Source organism: Dermochelys coriacea, chromosome 2 (genome assembly GCF_009764565.3).
Source record: "Dermochelys coriacea isolate rDerCor1 chromosome 2, rDerCor1.pri.v4, whole genome shotgun sequence".
NCBI classification, from domain to species: domain Eukaryota; kingdom Metazoa; phylum Chordata; order Testudines; family Dermochelyidae; genus Dermochelys; species Dermochelys coriacea.
In genome coordinates, this window is record NC_050069.1 from 41891384 (window position 1) to 41916175 (window position 24792).

General features: G+C 41.5%; 1 protein-coding gene across 2 annotated transcripts in view; it reads right to left on the minus strand.

The window, feature by feature from the left end:
- The window catches only part of LAPTM4B (lysosomal protein transmembrane 4 beta), a 140835-nt gene extending 116656 nt beyond the window's left edge, over window positions 1-24179 (minus strand). Inside the window, exon 1 of one of the 2 annotated variants that reach the window (XM_038390753.1) lies at window positions 23907-24179. In XM_038390753.1, the coding sequence (XP_038246681.1) occupies window positions 23907-24008 (102 nt within the window). In that variant the 5' untranslated portion in view covers window positions 24009-24179. The remainder of the gene's footprint in view (window positions 1-23906) is intronic. The other variant, XM_038390751.1, reaches the window with a different exon arrangement.
- Between the last annotated feature and the right edge of the window lie 613 nt (window positions 24180-24792).

A 24792-nucleotide genomic window follows, 5' to 3' on the forward strand; every position in this document is an offset into this window, starting at 1 on the left:
TAAAGAACTGATGTCTATTAAATCCATATTCAACATGGGTTAGTTGTTTAAGTGGACAATGATGAATGGTTTGATTCTCCCATTGTAGTTCTCAGCTTCCAAAAATGGACTGATGAACCCTACAAGTGATTCTTAAATAAGCATGATAAAAACATGTAAGGGGAATTTTTACTCTCAGTCTTTGAGTAGAAAAATGTTAATGAGAGAAACACAGACTGAGGGTACGGTATGACCTTACGTGATAAAAGAACCTGATCCATTTGAGACAGACAATAAAATATGCAAAAGCATTCAAAGAAAACTAGACTTCCCACTAATTTAAACACACTTCACAACATAAGGCACTTTATGACCCTTTCTTTTGTTCAAAGCTATTGGAAACAAAGATTGCTTTGCAATAGAAATAAAATTACAGGGAAAAGATTAATTGAAAAATTCAGTTATAAAATGTACAGAATTTAAAATTTGTTTCCTCATTCATACCAAGACCTGAAAGTGCTTTGCAGACTTCAACATACTGTTCAGCAAATACACTCCTATTCTGTTTCAATCCTGACACCTCTTTTCAGCAAAGGCTGCCAACTGTGGTGTTTTTGTGATGCAAACAAATGAGTTAGACCAAACAGGGATGAACAGAGACCAAGTTCATTTCAGGAAAAGTTGTAAAACTTGTAACAAAGGCCTTTAAGTTGTCCACAGAACATGTACAACACAGTTAGTGGAAGTGTGTTATTACTACGGTGCCCTTCCCCAATTCTGTTCTGGAGTGACCGGTGATCATAGAATCAGAGGACCGGAAGGGACCTCAAGAGGTCATCTAGTCCAGTCCCCTGAACACATGGCATGACTAAAAATTACCTAGACCATCCCTGACAGGTGTTTGTCTAACCTGCTCTTAAAAATCTCCAATGATGGAGATTCCACAACTTCCCTGGGCAATTTATTCTAGTGTTTAACCACCCTGACAGTTAAGAAGTTTTTTCCTAATGTCCAACCTAAACTGCCCTTGCTGCAATTTAAGCCCATTGCTTCTTGTCCTATCCTCAGACGTTAAGGAGAATATTTTTTCACCCTCCTCCTTGTAACAACGTTTTACGTACTTGAAAACGGTTATGTCCCCCCTCAGTCTTCTTCTCCAGCCTAAACCCATTTTTTTTTTTCCAATCTTCCCCCATAAGTCATGTTTTCTAGACCTTTAGCATTTTTGTTGCTCTCCTCTGGACTTTCTTCAGTTTTCCATATCTTTCCTGAAATGCAGTGCCCAGAACTGGACACAATACTCCAATTCAGGCCTAATCAGTACGGAATAGAAGGGAAGAATTACTTCTTGTGTTTTGCTTACAACACTCCTGCTAATATATCCCAGAATGATGTTTGCTACTTTTTTCCCCCCACAACAGTGTAACACGAGTTAACTATTCATATTTAGCTTGTGATCTGCTATGACCCCGAGATCCCTTTCTGCAGTACTCTTCCTAGGCAGTCATTTTCCATTTTGTATGCGTGCAATTGTTTGTTCCTGCCTAAATGGAGTACTTTGCATTTATCCTTACTGAATTTCATCCTATTTTCTTCAGACCATTTTTCCAGTTTGCCCAGATCACTTTGAATTTTAATCTTACCCGCCAAAGCACTTGCAATCCCTCCCAGCTTAGTATCGTCTGCAAACTTTATAAGTGTACTCTGTGCCATTATCTAAATCATTGATGAAGATATTGAACAGAACTGGACCCAGAACTAATCCCTGCTGGACCCCACTCAATATGCCCTTCCAGCTTGATTGTGAACCACTGATACCTACTCTTTGGGAACAGTTTTCCAACCAGTTATGTACCCCACCTAGATGGAGCTACTATATTTCCAAAGTTTGTTTATGAGAAGATCATGAGAGACAATATCAAAAGCCTTACTAAAGTCAAGATATACCAAATCTGCCGCTTCCCTGCTATCCACAAGGCTTGGTGCCCTGTCAAAGAAAGCTATTAGGTTGCTTTGATGTGATCTGTTCCTTGACGAATCCATGCTGAATTTTACTTATCACCTTCTTATCTTCTAGGTATTTGTAGATTGATTGCTTAACTATTTGCTCCATTATCTCTCCAAGTACTGAAGTTAAACTGACTGGTCTGTAATTCTGCAGGTTGTCTTTATTTCCCTTTTTATAGATGGGCACTATATTTGCCCTTTTCCAGTCCTCTGGAATCTCTCCCGTCTTCTTTAGCAAGAGTGACTAGTTGTCCATATATCAAATCCATCAGCATTTCTAAACCATCCATCACACTATCATGTAGGTATCATTCAGTCCTTAGCCTCTCTGCTATGACCGAGGACAAACAGCACCAACTAGTATAATATGTGATTATGGGGTTTGTGATGTGGACACATAGTAACTGTTTGAAGATAATCAACTAATTTCACAGAAGGCCACTGAAAGATCACTGCTTGTCTGGACTTGACTCAAAATGGCATCAGGGAAAAGAAAAATGTGGTATTCTACCACCAGTCCTTCAGTTTTCCATTCCCGGGACTTCTGGTTTATATAACAATTTCATTCTGATCATTTTTATATTATTTGAAGTCTTTGGAAAAAGTTGTTTTTTCCTCTGACATCTATCGGAATCCCAAGAACATGCGTTTAAAGTAATGCATGCATCAGAAATCAGGGTGGTGGATGGGACAGCTAAATTTTCTGTCTGAAAAAGTCCAAGCTATGGCTTTTTGCACTAAAATTTAATTCCCTACCTTGGCCTTTTTCTTATTTACACTATGCATTACTACTCCAGTGAGACACATGCACACAAAGTTTGACATTAAACAATGTAAACTTTATTAATCCAAAAATTTGCATCAATTATTTTGTACAATCAAAAAAGATATGCAATCCCTATGAAAGCCCTGTGACATGCCAGTGGTACTACTATTGGTAGGAAAGAAGCCTATCCTAGCATCACTGGTCAACCCGCTGTACTAAATGAATTATATAAGGAAACTGAGCACAGCAGACTGTATGGTACAGTAGCTGAACCTGATAATCCTTAACTTAGTAAATGACAAACCCACATTAATCTGACAGGCCCTAGGTCAGCTGCAATTACCTTGGAAATGAAACATGAAACTTTGCAAAAACAAAAATATTTCTGCAGAGCCGAATTTCAACTGAACACTTTTGTCCTGAGTATTTAAAAATGGTTGAAAGTATCTCCTGATAAAACAAGAACTTGTTCAATAAAAACCAGAAGCAAAATGGAAGAGAGCTCTAGGGCTTGAAAACGTTACCAACAGCCCTCTTTTAGTTAGAGGACTAACCCCGCTGTAACCATAAGAAAAATAGGAGACCGATGGCAGGGACCAGAGCAGTGCACTAGTTAGAAGCCCAGTGCGTTCCTTACCCAGAACTTGCTAGGAAGGGGGTCACTGTTCACCTGCCAGCAAAGCACTACCTTTAGACCCTGCTAGGATTCCTAAATGTCTGATCAATTTGGAGCACCCTCCTTCTATTGTCAAGTGAGTGAGAAGGAGCTTGGCTCTGATATCTATCCCCCTACTCCTGGTTTCCAGGTTAAATGGGAGCTTTCAAGCATTGAAGCTCAGGGTGCAGCAGTGAATCCAACCCCAGATACTTGCCAGCACTCACCCACTTACCAGAAAGCGTTCTCGCTTTGCCAGTAGCCAGGCCATTTACAAGCTTTGCCAGGCCAAACTTAGAATACATGCGTGACCTAGAGAAATAATTAAAGAGTCTAATTTAAACTTCCAGGATCTTTGCAGTCATAATATGGCTCAGGCAATAAAATGAGGAACAGAAAGAAATACTGTAAATTACATCTTTTGTTATTTCACAAACTCCATACATCAGGATGAGACAGCAACTGTATTTTGCCCGACATCAGTATTGCCAATGGTAAATTTACAAAGCTTAACATGTTAATCTCTGGTTCACCATCAAATGCAGATCAACAACAACCTTTAATTAGAACCTCTAAACATACTTCACTTGATTAATATAATACATTGACTCCTTGCTATAAGTGCGGACAAGATTATTATACAAGATCTTACATTTTTATGTAAAACAAATGTAAAGATCCATGTTTGTTATACTCTAAATCCATCTTTGCCTCCCTCGCAAATGTATGTAAACTTTGTCACTCTCACAATCAGCCATCTATTTTCTCATAAAAAGGATCAAATTATTCAAAATAATCCCAATGGCTTTACTACAGATTTAAAAGGCCTCTTTTTGAAAATGGAAACTTTTAAGATTATTCATTGGTAGAAGTTTAAAAATCAACAATTATATAAAAGTCTTTGTCTCACCATGCTTATTAAAAGGTAACCTGGAACTCTGTTGCATCAGTAATCCTTTTTGATGACCCATACAGAGTTTAAAAAAAAAAAAAAAAAAAAAAAAAAATCATGGCTTGACATTTCGGAGATTCATAGATACTAAGGTCAGAAGGGACCATTCTGATCATCTAGTCCGACCTCCTGCACAGCGCAGGCCACAGAACGTCACCCACCCACTCCTATGAAAAACCTCACCCATGTCTGAGCTATTGAAGTCCTTAAATCATGGTTCAAAGACTTCAAGGAGCAGAGAAGCCTCCCTCCAGTCAACCATGCCCCATGCTACAGAGGAAGGCAAAAAAACCTCCAGGGCCTCTCCAATCTGCCCTGGAGGAAAATTCCTTCCCGACTCCAAATATGGCAATCAGCTAAACCCTGAGCACATGGGCAAGATTCACCAGCCAGATACCCAGGAAAGAATTTTCTATATAAATCAGATCCCATCCATCTAATATCCCATCTCAGGGGATTTGGCCTATTTACCCTGAATATTTAAAGATGAATTACTTACCAAAATCCCATTATCCCATCATACCATCTCCTCCATAAACTTATTGAGTAGAATCTTAAAACCAGATAGATCTTTTGCCCCCACTGCTTCCCTTGGAAGGCTATTCCAAAACTTCACTCCTCTGATGGTTAAAAACCTTCGTGTGATTTCAAGTCTAAACTTCCTGGTGGCCAGTTTATACCCATTTGTTCTTGTGTCCACATTGGTGCTGAGCTGAAATAATTCCTCTCCCTATCCTATATTTATCCCTCTGATATATTTATAGAGAGCAATCATATCTCCCCTCAACCTTCTTTTAGTTAGGCTAAACAAGCCAAGCTCCTTGAGTCTCCTTTCATAAGACAGGTTTTCCATTCCTCGGATCATCCTAGTAGCCCTTCTCTGTACCTGCTCCAGTTTGAATTCATCCTTTTTAAACATGGGAGACCAGAACTGCACACAGTATTCTAGGTGAGGTCTCACCAGTGCCTTGTATAACGGTACTAAAACCTCCTTATCCCTACTGGAAATGCCTCTCCTCATGCATCCCAAAACCGCATTAGCTTTTTTCACAGCCATATCACATTGGCAGCTCATAGTCATCCTATGATCAACCAATACTCCAAGGTCCTTCTCCTCTTCCGTTACTTCTAATTGATGCGTCCCCAACTTATAACTAAAATTCTTGTTATTAATCCCTAAATGCATAACCTTACACTTCTCACTATTAAATTTCATCCTATTACTATTACTCCAGTTTACAAGGTTATCCAGATCCTCCTGTATAATATCCCGATCCTTCTCCGAATTGGCAATACCTCCCAGCTTTGTATCATCTGCAGACTTTATTAGCACACTCCCACTTTTTGTGCCAAGGTCAGTAATAAAAAGATTAAATAAGATTGGTCCCAAAACCGATCCCTGAGGAACTCCACAGGTAACCTCCCTCCAACCTGACAGTTCGCCTTTCAGTAGGACCCGTTGCAGTCTCCCCTTTAACCAATTCCTTATCCACCTTTTGATGTTCATATTGATCCCCATCTTCTCCAATTTAACTAATAATTCCCCATGTGGCACGGTATCAAACGCCTTACTGAAATCTAGGTAAATTAGATCCACTGCATCTCCTTTATCTAAAAAATCTGTTACTCTTTCAAAAAAAGAGATTAGGTTGGTTTGGCACGATCTACCTTTGTAAAACCATGTTGTATTTTGTCCCATTTACTTCAATGTCCTTAACTAATTTCTCCTTCAAAATTTTTTCCAGGACCTTGCATACTACACATGTCAAACTAACTGGCCTGTATTTACCCGGATCACTTTTTTTTCCTTTCTTAAAAATAGGAACTATATTAGCAATTCTCCAATCATTCGGTACTATTCCTGAGTTTACAGATTCATTAAAAATTCTTGCTAATGGGCTTGCAATTTCAGGTGCCAATTCCTTTAATATTCTTGGATGAAGATTATCTGGGCCCCCCGATTTAGTCCCATTAAGCTGTTTCAGTTTCGCTTCTACCTCTGATATGGTAATATCTACCTCTATATCCTCCTTCCCATTTGTCATGCTACCATTATCCCCAAGATCCTCTTTAGCCTTATTAATTTTAGACTGAGGCAAAGTATTTGTTTAGATATTGGGCCATGCCTAGATTATCTTTAACCTCCGCTCCATCCTCAGTGTTAAGCGGCCCCACTTCTTCCTTCTTAGTTTTCTTCTTATTTATATGGCTATAGAACCTTTTACTATTGGTTTTAATTCCCTTTGCAAGGTCCAACTCTACTCGACTTTTAGCCTGTCTCACTTTATCCCTACATCTTCTGACCTCAATTAGGTAACTTTCCTTGCTGATCCCTCCCATCTTCCACTCCCTGTATGCTTTCTGCTTCTTCATAATCACCTCTCTAAGATGCTTGCTCATCCAGCTTGGTCTACAACTCCTTCCTATGAATTTTTTCCCCTTTCTTGGGATACAGGCTTCCGATAGCTTCTGCAGTTTTGATTTAAAGTAATCCCAGGCCTCCTCTACCTTTAGATCCATAAGTTCTTCAGTCCAATCCACTTCCCTAACTAATTTCCTTAATTTTTGAAAGTCAGCCCTTTTGAAATCAAAAACCCTAGTTGCAGATTTATTTTTGTTAATCCTTCCATTTAGTTTGAACTGAATTAGCTCATGATCACTTGAGCCAAGATTGTCCCCTACAACCATTTCTTCTATGAGGTCCTCGCTACTCACCAAAATTAAATCTAAAATGGCATTCCCTCTAGTCGGTTCAGCAACTACTTGATGAAGGAATCCATCAGCTATCGCATCTAGGAAAATCTGAGCCCTATTATTATTACTAGCACTGGTCCTCCAGTCTATATCTGGGAAGTTAAAGTCTCCCATGATCACGCAGTTTCCATTAGTATTTACTTGATTAAAGACATTAAAAAGGGCTGTATCCATATCCAAATTAGATCCCGGAGGTCCATAGCACACCCCAAGCACTATCGTAGGAGAGGCTTTACTAGTTTTCTTCCCCAATGTAATTTTTGCCCACACGGACTCTGTCTTATCCATTGCATCGCTTCTTATTTCTTTACATTCTACCTCATCATTGATATACAATGCTACTCCACCCCTTTTACCTTTGTTTCTGTCTTTCCTAAACAGCACATACCCTTCAATACCTGTAGTCCAGTCATGACTACTATTCCACCATGTTTCTGTTATCCCTATAATATCTGGTTTCACTTCCTGCACCAGTAGCTCTAGTTCCTCCATTTTGTTATCTAGACTCCTCGCATTGGTGTACAAACATCTTAATTTTTGCTGTTTGGCCTCGCTCACATTTTGTACCCTATTAGGCACAGTCATTCTACATCCAGTATAACCTATTAGACTAGTATCCACACCGCCCTCCCTCCTTATATACATTCTCCTACCCATGGCTGTATCCTTTCTTACTTCATCTTCTTCCCTCTCAATGCTAAAATCTGGCGTGGAGATTTTCTGGACATCTCCCATCCATCTCCCCCCAATTCCTAGTTTAAAGCTCTCTTTATCAGTTGTGCCAGCCTCGATCCTAGAAGTCCATTTCCTTCCCTACTCAGATGAAGTCCATCCCGAGAGAACTGACCTCTGTCCGTGAATGCCTCCCAGTGGCCATATATCCCAAAGCCCTCCTTATAGCACCACTGCCTAAGCCATCTGTTGACAGTCATAATCTTGTCAGACCTTTGTTGCCCTTCTCTAGGAACAGGAAGGATCCCGCTAAAGATCACCTGAGCCTCAATTTCCTTAAGTGTCTTCCCCAGCCTAGCATAGTCTCCCTTGATACTTTCCAGCGAGAATCTGGCTGTATCATGTGTTCCCACATGAAGGATAATTAGGGGATTCTTTCCCGCTCCCTTTAGGATCCTTTTCAACCTCAGGTCTACATCCCGTATCTTAGCACCCGGAAGACAGCACACCCTTCTATTCTCAGGATCAGCTCTAGTTACAGGCCTATCTATTCTTCTCAATAAAGAGTCCCCGATCACATAGACCTGCCTTTTCCTGGTGACAGTGCTATTCTCCAGTCTCTCCCCTGTTCCCTCTGGCTGCAAGTTCTTTCCATTCCTATTTTCCCTTACAATCTTCTTCAACCCATCCTGCATCCTCCTGGGGCTCATATTTGGTGTAGTCTCCCTTGACTCTTCCCCTTTTCCTATAGGACTAGCCTCTCTTCTCTTCTTCCTTACCCTTCCACCTTCAACAACTACCTGCTGAGCCCCTTCTTCATTTTCCAACTCTGCAAACCTGTTCCTAAGCTCTATTTCTCCTTCACTAGCCCGTCTTTTTCTCTGCCTGGTTCTTTGAGTCACATGTTTCCACTGACCACTTTCCTCATCCAGTCTCTCCTCAAAATTCCCCAGCCTTGCTTCCATCTGTGAGTCTGAGCTTTTCCCTTCAGATACCTCACATCTTTGCTCCATCATCTGCTCAAACCCCTTCCTAAACTCAACCAGACTTTCCACCTGCATCTCCAAACCTCGGATCTTTTCCTCCATCAGCTCTATCAGACGGCATTTCATGCAGACAAAACTCTTACCGGTTCCCCCCTCCAGGATCATGTACATACCACAGCTTCCACATCCAGTCATCCTCAATGTGTCTTCCACTACATGAGTCACTCCCACAGCTGCCTCTGTATCTGTCATCTCCTTCCCACCTAAATCCTGTTAATCTGGGAAACACAAGCCACACCAAAAAGACCACACACCCCCCAGCAAAAGCAAACCCCAAACAAGCACCACAAGCCAAACTCCCCTGTTTAGAGCTCTGTTTGCTAGCTCCTGTGCCGCTGCCTGACTGGCTGGCTACCTTTATAGGGCCCCTAGTCAGAAGCCCCACCCCCTAAGCAGGGCTCAGCTGCTCTCTCAGCACAAAGCCCCACCCCCTAAGCAGGCTCAGCTGCTCTCCCAGCACAAGACCCCTACACAAACACACAAATACTAAAAATACAAAACCAAGTACAACTACCTTCTCCTCCAACAGAACTCCCACTCAAACTCCCCTGTTTAGAGCTCTGTTTGCTAGCTCCTGTGCCGCTGCAGCTGTCTGATGTTTGCGTACGAGTAGATGAGAGGGTCAGAGCTTAAAAAACAACACAGAAATCCTTACAGTGTGTTACAGGCTAACTTTCAGTCCCCCATTTCCTTAAGAGGTTATGGAGTCATCACTGACTTTTTTTTAAAAAAATATATATAATGTATATTTTTAATAGTGAGAGTTGGCTAGGACTAAAAATCAGTTTCCACTATGACAGCTCCCATGTTCAAATTTAGCATAGCACATGTGCTAGCCTGGTTATTTGCTCTAAAAATGGAAATCATGTTTGGGGAAATTGTACGAAAGAATGCCTGGGGACGTTTTTAAACTGTCCTTGCATGAGTTCAACCTACTTCACTATGATTATTCTCAGACTGTCAAGGCCTGCTCCTGTCACCTCTGGCTCAGTAACCAGTACCTCCCTGACAAGCAACGTCATTGATTGTATAGCCTCAATTCTTGTAGAGTTGAACCTCATTTTGTGGGTAGTTCCCTTGATTAGGTACTATCCAGCTTGAATTAAGAGAAGCAGAATATGACCTTAAGTGACAAGTCTCAGCCCTGGTGTTCCGGTGGTTTTCTTAAGTCTTTCCACAGGAAAGCAATTCATGAAGCAAGTAATGAATCATTGTATTTTAAAATATTTCTCTACAGTGCTAATAGGGAGGCCTAGGTGTACTCATTTAATTCTCTCTCTCAAAAAAAAATACACATCGGGAAAACGGAATTCAGCATTCACAGAAAACAAGCAAACCCCATGGACTGAGGGTCTTTGTGGATTTTCCAGTTTTCTGAAGAATCTAGTGTTCATTTTGTAAATTATGTTCTTAGCAGAAGAGATTATTATAAAGTTGCTTAAATGTACACAGAATTTTAAAGACAAATATTTGGTCATTGTGACCATCATCATTACAATTAGGAGGAAAGACAAATACCATCAGACCAAACCATGACCCATGGATCTGCCTGTGGACCACATCACACACTGAATGGGCCACCTCTCTGGCTCCATTCCACTCTTCCCAAGATCATGCAGAGGGCTCACCTTGGGTTTTGGGCTACCATACATTAGGGAGAGGCAGCCACTTTGTGGGCCCAAACTGCTTTAGTCCTGTGAACTTTCCTCAGAGAAAAGTAATACAGCCCCAGGCTCTCTTAGCTTATCCACAGGCTCCCTCTGGGGTGCAGAGACCGCCTTAGGGGAGTTGTTGGAGGCTGCTGTGACCGGGGGGGAGGGGGGGACCTAACAGTGAGGCTCTCTTGGCATCAGACTGCCAAGAAGTATGAAGAAATATTGGGTCTTCACGGCTGGCAGAACATCCACAGGGATTGGCTTTGTGTCCTACAAATCCCAGCGGGCCAGACAGACAGCTCATTCAGCAAGGGCAAAGAAACCCCAACACCACAATATGAGGAGAAACTCCATGGGCAACCCTTCCTGAGGCTACCTCCCCTTGGCTCCCTTCAATGGATCTGATTACAGAAGGCAGGAATCCAGCTCTTTATCATCACACAATAGTTATCAAAAGAAGCTTATAAAAACTGAGAGAAGCTGGAGGGCCATCCTAGAATCCATTTTCTTGATATAAAACATGGAAATCTTGTGGTTTGTAACAAACAATACCCTCCCCCCCGATACTGCATTTACTATGCACCTGGAACTCTCATGAACTAGCACTGGGTGCTGTTATTCCCCTTTTTCTAATACAGCACAATTGACTTTATTGTGGTCGTTGCTTATATTCAGCATATCCCCCCATTTTACAAGTTTTAAATATATTTATTTATTTGTATTTAAGAAAAACTAATTCTATTGACATTTTCATTTTGGAATCTCCTATCTGTTTTTCACAAAAGTCTCTTTCATCCTGCAAACCTTCACCGTGTGAATAGTTCCATTAAAGTTAACAGGACTACTCATAAGTAAAAATTTGCCACATAAGACCTGCAGGATCAGGCCATAGCTGCTTGGAAGGTTCTCCAACGCAGGATAGAGCTTCAGTATTGATCATATCTATCTGAACTCCTTGCTGTAATATTGTTATGACTTAAATACAATCAATTTCTTAAGCTATGAGGACAACAGTACTCTTTAAATAGGTATTTAAGTGCAGGATCATTCATGCTATTTTTCTACTGGACTTGAAAAATGGAGAGAGAATGAAAGTGACATGATACACTCCCAAAGAAAATATTTTGCATCTATTCCGGCTTTGATTTCTATCCCATTGACTTCAATGGGGAGTGCTCCACCTAAAAATCAATGGCACAATGTGTCTATCGTGAGAAGTACCCTGTTTTGCCTTCCAACTACAAAAATATTAGTGCCATTAAAATTCAGAACATTAGTACTGTGCTTTGCTGTGAAAAAATTGATGCTGAACTAGACTGAACTGCCTCAAGCTTCCTACTAATGATAAACTGCAATAAAAATCAAGAATCAAAATATGAATTTTCAATCTTAACAAGTCTCTCTCCCAAATAACAGATTCAAGTACAAGGCAAAGCTACAAACTCAGAGATTTGTTCTATGTTCTTATGCCATGACCCTCACTACTTAGTTGTGCTACTTAATAGCTAGCTTTTCACAAAATACTATAGATTTTAAAAAATTATATTTTCCTTTTATATTTTCCTCTCAGAACCCCTGTTCAAAAATGGAACAGACCTCTGGCAAGCGCCACACCTTCAGGAAAAAGAAAAGATTGATGCTGAATTGTTGGACAGCTCCCTTCAACACAGTGAAGCAACCACATTAAAGAAAGCTTTGGGGTGGGGTCAAAAGGAGACCAGGAATGAGAATTCATTAGTGTTAGAGCTACATGGAGGGGCATGGCATATACAGGATAGCAAAAAGGTGGGGTGGGGGAGGGAAACACATGCCTCTTATCCCTTTAGAATCTATGTTTCAATATAGACTTTTTTTTTTAAATCAAGACCTAAAACACTTAAGCACACACTTAACTCCACTGAATTTAAAATTAAACACATGCTTAATATTTTCGTCTTGTGGCTTGATCCTGTTTCAATTTGACGCAATGGAAAAATTCTCACTGTCTTGAATGGTGCAGGATCAAGTCCTTCGTGCTTACATAAACATCCCTCACTATGCATCTAGGTAATGGAAAATCCTTCAGAGAGAATGGCAGTACATCCGACTCTGTTTTAGTTATTTAAAAAACAAAAAAGGAACAGTCAGATTACTGATAGCTTGCATTAATAATTGCTGTTACAGAGCTTTGCAAAGAGGATATTATTACTGATTAGTCAACATTAACTGGACAACTAGGACTCTATAAGCATAATTTCTTAAGTTTTTAAAATGCTATGATAATTTCAAAATAGAAATCTATTGGTTTCAGTCACAATGCTGTTTCGGACAGCTCTCTATCATAACAATTTAATTAGGAATAATTACCCAGAAGTTGTTTTCTCATAATCCCCATTTCATTTTTAATTCATCATACTTGCAGCTAGTTTGCACACATGATAAACGTTGATTGAAGATTATATTTAACCTCATATTTCATGTCTGATATTACAGGAAAAATTTAAAGCCACCATGTAATGCAAAAACACTAAAATAAATGTCTGAATTGAACTGGTTGCTAACATTATGAATAGCCATTACTCCCTTCCCCTCTGCTCAGACAGCCAAACAATCATCCTCATGATTACAAAAGTGAATGTTTGCACTGAACATCCCAACTCCTCCCACAAGCCTTTTCCCCTCTCAGCACATGATTCAGTCCTGGAAATAACATGTACTCAGAATTATTAATTAAATAGAATCTATTCAACATCAGCCTAATGCACCATGCTGTCAAGAAGTTTTTCTGATATTCATCCCACTATATTTAACCACTCCACTCCACTCCCTGCAAGTTACCTTTTACATTAAAGTACCTTGTTTCTCCCTATACAGCATATTATTTTACCAGAAGGAAATTGAGACACAGCTGTAGAAACATAGAAGGACTGTCTTTTTGTTCTGGGTTTGTACAGCACTAAGCACAATGGGACTCTGGTCCATGACAGTAACACAAATAATACTTCTCTGATCCATCATATTCTAATTTGAGAAGGCAATCTTACATATATGTTTCATTGCTAATCCTATTATATGAAACTATGTTAAGTATTCTGTACATTGTGTGCATGTTGGGAGCATGCACAGACACTGCCCCTTCCCACATGTGACAGTAATATCCTCTGAATTTCACAAATGCGAAATAACACAAAATAATATGAAAAAGAACAAACTACATAAAATGAAAAACTCTCCCAGCAGCAGCAGCTCCTCCTGTCCAGCGGGGCTGGGCCTGGCTCCTCACTGCAGGCTCACAGATTTGCAGAACCACTCACATTTGGCCTGCCCTCCCCTCTCCAGTCATGATGAAGGGGGTGGGTAGGCCACATCTTAACGGCACTGCAACCTCATTGACAGGTAGCTACGCCCAAAGCGGGGCCCAGCCCTGTGGGACAGAAGCTGCCACTCTGAAGTGGTCTCACGCTGCAATGCTCCCCCCCCCCGCCTCCACCAGGGATTCCCATCCTGCCAAGGAAAGGGGATAGGGAAGGGGTCCCTGGGTCTAATGGGGAGGCTTGGGCTCAGTGAGGGAGGAGGCAACTTAAGGGAAGTAAGAAGGCCCAGTAAGGGGTTCCTGGGGAAACAGAGACGGGGGTGGGGTGGGACCTACAAAAGGAAGCAGTAGGGGTTGGGAAGACCCATGGTGTTCCATGAGTGGGATGGAGAAGTACGGATTAACTGGGGGCTGCAGAACTAGGTACATTTCAAGTGGGGAAACCTAAGTAGCTGTCTGGGTTGGTAACTGTGGTGGGGGTTGGTAAACAACTTAATGCGTAGAATAATACATTATACTTAATAAAATGATGTAGCATAGATTAGATAAAGGTAGCCAGCGGCACAGACAGCTGCAGCGGCACAGGAGCTAGCAAACAGAGCTCTAAACAGGGGAGTTTGAGTGGGAGTTTGAAAAGGGGGTTTGTATTGTGGTGCTTGTTTGGGGTTTGCTTTTGCTGGGGGGTGTATGGTCTTTTTGGTGTGGCTTGTGTTTCCCAGATTAACAGGATTTAGGTGGGAAGGAGATGACAGATACAGAGGCAGCTGTGGGAGTGACTCCTGCAGTGAGAGAGACATTGAGGATGACTGGATGTGGAAGCTGTGGTATGTACATGATCCTGGAGGGGGGAACCGGTAAGAGTTTTGTCTGCATGAAATGCCGTCTGATAGAGCTGATGGGGGAAAAGATCCGAGGTTTGGAGATGCAGGTGGAAAGTCTGGTTGAGTTTAGGAAGGGGTTTGAGCAGATGATGGAGCAAAGATGTGAGGTATCTGAAGGGAAAAGCTCAGACTCACAGATGGAAGCAGGGCTGGGGAATTTTGAGGGGAGACTGGATGAGGAAAGTGGTCAGTGGAAACATGTGACTCAAAGAACCAGGCAGAGAAAAAGACGGGCTAGTGAAGGAGAAATAGAGCTTAGGAACAGGTTTGCAGAGTTGGAAAATGAAGAAGGGGCTCAGCAGGTAGTTGCTGAAGGTGGAAGGGTAAGGAAGAAGAGAAGAGAGGCTAGCCCTATAGAAAAAGGGGAAGAGTCAAGGGAGACTACACCAAATATGAGCCCCAGGAGGATACAGGATGGGTTGAAGAAGATTGTAAGGGAAAATAGGAATGGAAAGAACTTGCAGCCAGAGAGAACAGGGGAGACACTGGAGAATAGCACTGTCACCAGGAAAAGGCAGGTCTATGTGATCGGGGACTCTTCATTGAGAAGAATAGACAGGCCTGTAACTAGAGCTGATCCTGAGAATAGAAGGGTGTGCTGTCTTCCGGGTGCTAAGATACGGGATGTAGACCTGAGGTTGAAAAGGATCCTAAAGGGAGCGGGAAAGATTCCCCTAATTATCCTTCATGTGGGAACAAATGATACGGCTAGATTCTTGCTGGAAAGTATTAAGGGAGACTATGCTAGGCTGGGGAAGACACTTAAGGAAATTGAGGCTCAGGTGATCTTTAGCGGGATCCTTCCTGTTCCTAGAGAAGGGCAACAAAGGTCTGACAAGATTATGACTGTCAACAGATGGCTTAGGCAGTGGTGCTATAAGGAGGGCTTTGGGATATATGGCCACTGGGAGGCATTCATGGACAGAGGACAGTTCTCTCGGGATGGACTTCATCTCAGTAGGGAAGGAAATAGGCTTCTAGGATCGAGGCTGGCACAACTGATAAAGAGAGCTTTAAACTAGGAATTGGGGGGAGATGGATGGGAGATGTCCAGAAAATCTCCACGCCAGATTTTAGCATTGAGAGGGAAGAAGATGAAGTAAGAATGGATACAGCCGTGGGTAGGAGAATGTATATAAGGAGGGAGGGCGGTGTGGATACTAGTCTAATAGGTTATACTGGATGTAGAATGACTGTGCCTAATAGGGTACAAAATGTGAGCGAGGCCAAACAGCAAAAATTAAGATGTTTATACACCAATGCGAGGAGTCTAGGTAACAAAATGGAGGAACTAGAGCTACTGGTGCAGGAAGTGAAACCAGATATTATAGGGATAACAGAAACATGGTGGAATAGTAGTCATGACTGGACTACAGGTATTGAAGGGTATGTGCTGTTTAGGAAAGACAGAAACAAAGGTAAACGGGGTGGAGTAGCATTGTATATCAATGATGAGGTAGAATGTAAAGAAATAAGAAGCGATGCAATGGATAAGACAGAGTCCGTGTGGGCAAAAATTACATTGGGGAAGAAAACTAGTAAAGCCTCTCCTACGATAGTGCTTGGGGTGTGCTATGGACCTCCGGGATCTAATTTGGATATGGATACAGCCCTTTTTAATGTCTTTAATCAAGTAAATACTAATGGAAACTGCGTGATCATGGGAGACTAACTTCCCAGATATAGACTGGAGGACCAGTGCTAGTAATAATAATAGGGCTCAGATTTTCCTAGATGCGATAGCTGATGGATTCCTTCATCAAGTAGTTGCTGAACCGACTAGAGGGGATGCCATTTTAGATTTAATTTTGGTGAGTAGTGAGGACCTCATAGAAGAAATGGTTGTAGGGGACAATCTTGGCTCAAGTGATCATGAGCTAGTTCAGTTCAAACTAAATGGAAGGATTAACAAAAATAAATCTGCAACTAGGGTTTTTGATTTCAAAAGGACTGACTTTCAAAAATTAAGGAAATTAGTTAGGGAAGTGGATTGGACTGAAGAACTTATGGATCTAAAGGTAGAGGAGGCCTGGGATTACTTTAAATCAAAACTGCAGAAGCTATCCGAAGCCTGTATCCCAAGAAAGGGGAAAAAATTCATAGGAAGGAGTTGTAGACCAAGCTGGATGAGCAAGCATCTTAGAGAGGTGATTATAAAGAAGCAGAAAGCATACAGGGAGTGGAAGATGGGAGGGATCAGCAAGGAAAGCTACCTAATTGAGGTCATAACATGTAGGGATAAAGTGAGACAGGCTAAAAGTCGAGTAGAGTTGGACCTTGCAAAGGGAATTAAAACCAATAGTAAAAGGTTCTATAGCCATATAAATAAGAAGAAAACTAAAAAGGAAGAAGTGGGGCCGCTTAACACTGAGGATGGAGTGGAGGTTAAAGATAATCTAGGCATGGCCCAATATCTAAACAAATACTTTGCCTCAGTCTTTAATAAGGCTAAAGAGGATCTTGGGGATAATGGTAGCATGACAAATGGGAAGGAGGATATAGAGGTAGATATTACCATATCAGAGGTAGAAGCGAAACTGAAACAGCTTAATGGGACTAAATCAGGGGGCCCAGATAATCTTCATCCAAGAATATTAAAGGAATTGGCACCTGAAATTGCAAGCCCATTAGCAAGAATTTTTAATGAATCTGTAAACTCAGGAATAGTACCGAATGATTGGAGAATTGCTAATATAGTTCCTATTTTTAAGAAAGGAAAAAAAAGTGATCCGGGTAACTACAGGCCAGTTAGTTTGACATCTGTAGTATGCAAGGTCCTGGAAAAAATGTTGAAGGAGAAATTAGTTAAGGACATTGAAGTCAATGGTAAATGGGACAAAATACAACATGGTTTTATAAAAGGTAGATTGTGCCAAACCAACCTAATCTCCTTTTTTGAAAAAGTAACAGATTTTTTAGATAAAGGAAATGCAGTGGATCTAATTTACCTAGATTTCAGTAAGGCATTTGATACCGTACCACATGGGGAATTATTAGTTTAATTGGAGAAGATGGGGATCAATATGAACATCAAAAGGTGGATAAGGAATTGGTTAAAGGGGAGACTGCAACGGGTCCTACTGAAAGGCGAACTGTCAGGTTGGAGGGAGGTTACCAGTGGAGTTCCTCAGGGATCGGTTTTGGGACCAATCTTATTTAATCTTTTTATTACTGACCTTGGCACAAAAAGTGGGAGTGTGCTAATAAAGTTTGCAGATGATACAAAGCTGGGAGGTATTGCCAATTCGGAGAAGGATCGGGATATTATACAGGAGGATCTGGATTACCTTATAAACTGGAGTAATAGTAATAGGATGAAATTTAATAGTGAGAAGTGTAAGGTTATGCATTTAGGGATTAATAACAAGAATTTTAGCTATAAGTTGGGGACGCATCAATTAGAAGTAACGGAAGAGGAGAAGGACCTTGGAGTATTGGTTGATCATAGGATGACTATGAACTGCCAATGTGAGATGGCTGTGAAAAAAGCTAATGCGGTTTTGGGATGCATCAGGAGAGGCATTTCCAGTAGGGATAAGGAGGTTTTAGTACCGTTATACAAGGCACTGGTGAGACCTCACCTAGAATACTGTGTGCAGTTCTGGTCTCCCATGTTTAAAAAGGATGAATTCAAACTGGAGCAGGTACAGAGAAGGGCTACTAGGATGATCCGAGGAATGGAAAACTTGTCTTATGAAAGGAGACTCAAGGAGCTTGGCTTGTTTAGCCTAACCAAAAGAAGGTTGAGGGGAGATATGATTGCTCTCTATAAATATATCAGAGGGATAAATACAGGAGAGGGAGAGGAATTATTTAACCTCAGCACCAATGTGGACACAAGAACAAATGGGTATAAACTGGCCACCAGGAAGTTTAGACTTGAAATCAGACGAAGGTTTTTAACCATCAGAGGAGTGAAGTTTTGGAATAGCCTTCCAAGGGAAGCAGTGGGGGCAAAAGATCTATCTGGCTTTAAGATTCTACTTGATAAGTTTATGGAGGAGATGGTATGATGGGATAATGGGATTTTGGTAAATAATTGATCTTTAAATATTCAGGGTAAATAGGCCAAATCCCCTGAGATGGGATATTAGATGGATGGGATCTGAGTTACTACAGAAAATTCTTTCCTGGGTATCTGGCTGGTGAATCTTGCCCATATGCTCAGGGTTTATCTGATTGCCATATTTGGGGTCGGGAAGGAATTTTCCTCCAGGGAAGATTGGAGAGGCCCTGGAGGTTTTTCGCCTTCCTCTGTAGCATGGGGCATGGTTGACTTGAGGGAGGCTTCTCTGCTCCTTGAAGTCTTTGAACCATGATTTAAGGACTTCAATAGCTCAGACATGGGTGAGGTTTTTCATAGGAGTGGGTGGGTGAGATTCTGTGGCCTGCGCTGTGCAGGAGGTCGGACTAGATGATCAGAATGGTCCCTTCTGACCTTAGTATCTATGAATTAGCTGGATTTATACACTGTTTTCATTTATATACAGTCATCTGGTGTATTTTATTAATGTAATATGTAATGTAATAAATGAAAATAATGTAATAAAAGAAATAAAACATTTTAATGGATTAAACAAAATAATATATGACCCAAAAATAAAATGAAAATTTATTAAAAAGAATGCCAGAGGCTCTAGCAATATCTATGTAACAAAATGCTCTGATCATGCCGCTTTAATTACATCACTTGCACTCTGCTCACTAAACTCTCTGCCAGTGGTGCTTCCAGTATCCCAAACTGCTGAACGGCTTCAAGCAGCCAAAGAAAATGTACCACAGAAATGTGTCCTTCCGTCCATCACCTTCCCAAATGTGAAATTTTGGACCCTGAGATTATCCCAGCTCAAGGCTCATGATACTTTATGAATCAAAATGTTATTTTAAGAGCTTTCGAAAGTGTATTAGTTATTTCTCTCTCTCAGAGATCTGTACAACTGCACTCAGGATATTAAGGCAGCCTGCCTTTACTGGTCAGGGATATTAAAAACAGTGACAGCAAAAACATTTTTACAGCTCTCTGAAATATTTCCCCAGCCGTTTTCCATAAAATATTGTCCTGCATAGTGATGTGGGAAACAACATTTTTTGGTGTTTATTTGAGATAATCTACCTAATTCACGTGTGGCTTTGCTATTCATGAATAATACAACTGTCTCAATATCAGGTAAATAAATAGATGATGGTCGGTTTTATAATTATACCCACCATTCTAAGCATTACAAAGTCACAGTTGATATCCTGAGATACAAAAAGCTTTTCATACATGAGCGTGCATATCTGTGTCTTGTTTTCTTTCTTTAGCGGATTACTTAAGAAATACAGCCCTGATTTATTTCATACTTTGTGTCTGTATATTTGCTAGTTGTAAATTTCTTCCTGAACTCTTATCCACATTCATCAAGAATTTCTATTGCATTCACAGCCTTCCAACTTTAATTTAAAATGATCTACAACCATATGGCATGTATGTATGTATGTGTATGGGCAATCTGCCCTCCATGAATGTCATGATTTAATTATCAGTCTGAATAACTCAAATTCACTCTGAAGGATATTTGTGCAAAGAGATATAATATAAGTTATGGAATGTTTTATAGACAAAATAGAAAACAGAACATTTTAACAGCATACAAATGATGATTTAGTGAGTTTTAAGAAGAACTAGTTAATTTGAAACTACATTTTCCCTAACTAGATTTCAAGAAAATATAAAATTAAAACTAAAGTTGTTGCTGAAAAGAGTTGCCAAACAAGTTTTACTAACTGAGAGAATTAGATAATACAGGCTGTGATTCAGCAACGCACTCAAGTACCTGTCTAACTTTAAGCACAGGCTTATAACTAATTGAAGTCAATAGGACTTGAGCACATGCTTAAAATTAGAAATGTATTTAAATACTTTTCTGAATGGGGATGGACTTAAGCATATGCTTTAGGTGCTTTGCTGAACGAGGGCAATAGTATGGAGATATTTTAATTGAGACAATGTGTAAGAAATACTGACAAGTATATATTTATTCATATGTAGGTTTAACTGTTGCCTTTAGTTCCCATTTCTTATCTAAAATGTTCTTTTAAAAAATTATTTGAAAGCCGAAATGTCTTTCACCTAGCTTTTCTTGAGCCAAAATAGAGAGGTTTCATCCAACCCTGCACACTGAAGACAGACCGAGTTAATAAAGCCACACCTCCTGGAAGACATGCTCAAAAGCTTTTAGGACATGAGATTAAAACACATGACCACTATGAAAAAGGAACTCTCCTTCAGCACTATAAATATCCCAGATATCATGGTACATGCCTGAAAATGGTTTCATTTAACTATATTAAAGTAAAAGCAATAAATACCTAAATCAATGCATAATTTACTCGCAGTGTAACATCTGTTTTATAGGATGTGGACCGTTTTATAACTTCTAACAGATCAATGTCAACTTAGCCTTCTAATTATTCTGATGAGTTTATTTAACAAGATGCCCTACATCAACTACAGCCTTGCAATTTCCACTTGTTTCCAAGGGAAATTTCAGGGGTTAGTAAATAAGCCTGGGTCTAATCTGCAATACCATTTATCAGAAAAACAATGGATAGCCTTGGAGTCACATTCAGACTCTGGTCTCTTGTATTAAGAGCTGGAGAAGACAAAACATGGCATGAAATATATCTGCACAGTCTGAAGCAATGAACAAGATTTCTTTATTATAACAACATGTTTGCAAATCCTGCAACGTCAGCACTGACCTCTGCAGAGCTGATTTCCCTGCATTGCTACCCAAGGAGTGGAGACATGATAGTCAGAAAGTGGTGGATTCATGCCTCTAGTGCAGTTTGCCTCACTAATTTCCTATAAAAGCAGTAGGGATGAAGAACCTTTTCTCATATACAACACTCATGTATTTTTTAAATTTATTTATCAAACATACAAAAAGTCCAAGTACTCAATTATCTGGCAAATAAAGAACTGCAATACTATTAATGACTATAAAAACCTTTCACATCCCTCATATGAACACTAACCATGGATGTCAGAAAGATTTCCAGCCTAACACCAGTATATCTTTAATATATACCATCAATAAAATAAACTTTGATTTGGCTAATGTTGTAATTTACCATTTGCTACCCCTACATTCACCATTGTTTTTGGAAATTTATTTAAAAATGTGCAAGTGTAGAGTCTTTTAGCTATCATAATTTCATTGCAAAGCAGGGCAACTTTTTGTTTAATGTTACTCTAGTCATTAGTTTAGTGCTATGTGACCATTCACCCCAGCCTCAAATTAAAACAGGGAATCACTTAAACGCCAATTTAATATGTAACGTTTAAAAGCACACTTTTTCATGTCCTGAACATTGTTTATTTTCTAACTTAGGTAGCATCTCAATGCTATTCTCGGAGTTCATTATGGTCTGTCTAGGAAGGAAACTGCTTGCAGATTTACAGATTGTGGCAGCCTGGAGGGAATTACTGTATTTTATAAGGATTATGTTGCTAATAATACAACCCTTTAGAGGCTTTATCTCCAGAAATAGCCACTCTCCTGAAAAGCAGCATTAGCAGCTGAAATCAGTATTCCACACCAGCTACCAGCAACAATCAAAGATGCAGAACCATAATTATAAAAGGTAAAGTATGAAAGCACTGGAAATAAATGTGGACTGAGGTAGGAGATTGGGGATTCTTATTATTTGTGTTACAGCAATGCTCACAATGAACAAGGTCCTTTCTGGACATTTTGAAGCAGAACTCCTCATTGAAGTCGCTGCTTAAAAATCAGTAGCAAGATGTAACCCAGAAAGACACACAATCCCTAGCCCAAATTAGAGTTTAAAATCTAAGACACAAACAACAAATGAAAGGATGGGGGAGAGGAAACCCACACAATGGAGAATTTGTAAATTTTAAATGATCGGTTATCCCTATCTAGCCCTCTGTCAAGCCATTAATGGTTAGCCGATTATGATACTATAACAGTTTATTTTGACAATCAATGGAATCACCTTCCATTTCAATATAATGGAAATTATTTTATACAAATATTGACTGCCTCACAGGGGAACAACAGTTAGGTTTTCCCTTTGGACGGTGTTTTCTGGAAACTTGTGTGTTATGCTGTCCAAAGCAAAAGGTTGTTGGTAATAGGCACAATTTCAGGAGCTATTTTTACATGAAAATGACATTTATTTATTTTACTGATATTTCCACTAGACAGCATCACACATTGTTGTATTAGCATGCACTGAAATCTTTGAGCTCACTTCCTCTCTCACCTACACCATCAGGACCCATTGGCTTCAATGGAGTTACTCCTGCTTTACACCAGTGTAACTGAGAAGAGAATCAGGCCCAAATGCGCATTGTCTATTCAAAGCATAAAAAGGGGCTTTGACTTGCCAGCCTCCAAGAAGTCTCGGACCAAAGGAAAGCCAATAAGTTTGAGACATTGAGGGACTTTGTGAATGCCCTTTTCCAAGCAACCACAATGACCACTCTGCCTAGCTTTTTCCATAGGTACTCCCATTGGACATTGGTGAAGACCCCACCATGACAAAGAGAGAAAATCTGGGCCCTGACAATTTTTGGCCCCAGCCCCCCCAAATTCTGCTGTCTAAACAGAGCTCCTGTCAAATTAAGCTGCTGCTTTCGCACCAAATCCCCCATGCATCCTGCCACAACAGCACTGCAAAGACCTCTATCTGGCCCCTGCATCAGCAAATTTTTGTCCCTTACTCTGAAAATTCCCTGGCTAAATAGAGAACCTATTCAGCGTCTCCTAGTGCACTTCAAAAATCTGATGTGCCTGCGACCAACCGCGACACAAACATTGGGATCTGGATCCTGCCCAGTTCTGGAATTTAAGGTGCTAGGGCCCAAAACTGGCAGGGTCTAGCTTTCAACCATGCCCCCCTCCCAGACCCACGTGATGGCCCCTTTCACGTGCCCCATAGAGGACAAGGGCCCAAGTCCAGCTTTAGCTGTTCGACTTCTAACACTGCGGACTCTTAGGACAAACCCAAGGGAAGGAAGCGCATTTTCACAGGGGGCCTCTGAGCCGCCGCTCCCCCCCCTCCTCTCCACACACCCCGCGCCCCGTTTCTCCCAGGAGCGTCTCCTGCACCCCACCCCCAGAGAGCAAGCCTCAGGAGGGGGCGGGGGGGCAGCTCCCGCCGCCGGGCACCCACCCCCACGCCAGCCCCTGGGGGGGCTCTACATGGCCGCTCCCTGCCGGCCGGCTTCGCTCACCAGGTACCAGACGCCGAGGATGATGGTCCCGGTGCGCACATGGCAGCACAGGCAGCAGCTGCTGGAGTAGAACCGAGCCCACGGGGAGCTCATCGTCCTCATCGCCTCGCGGCCGCCCTGCACTCAGCTCCGCTTCCCGCTGGGGCCGCCCGAGGGGGCCGGGGCGCAGCGCGAGCCCTGCGGCGGCTGAGCAGCGAGCGCGGGAGGGAAGGACGCCACCTGGGCAGCGCGTGCCATCAGCGGCCCCCCGCCCCGCCCCGCCCCGCCCCAGTTCCATGACGTCACCAGATCGCTAGCCCTGGGAGGGAGGCAGAGACCCGTCGGGCCGCGCGCGCCCCAGGCGGCGGTCGGGGGATGTTTCCTACGTGGATAAAGCGGGCACGACACGTGCCGGGGCAGGGACGGGTATTGCTCCGTGTAGGAGTGTGCTAGCGGTAGCGCTGACCGGTACGTACCGATTGTAAGAAACTGCTACTGTAGTAAACTGCGGCCTGACGTAGCAAAATGCCTACAGACGGCCGTTTCTGGCACTGTAGGGTATGTGAAATTGCTACATGTAGAAACGTGCTAGCTGCAGCAGTTAGCAATACATAGAGATTGTAAAAACCAGCGTTTGTAAAGTTTCAGAGTCGCAGCCGTGTTAGTCTGTAGCCGCAAAAAAGAAAAGGAGGACTTGTGGCACCGTAGAGACGAACACATTGATTTGAGCATCAGCTTTCGTGAGCTACAGCTCACTTCATCGGATGCATGCAGTGGAAAATACAGGGGGGAGATTTTATATACACAGAGAATATGAAACAATGGGTGTTACCATGCGCGCTGTAAGGAGAGTGATCAGGTAAGGTGAGCTGTTACCAGCACGGGGGGGGACATCTTGTAGTGATCG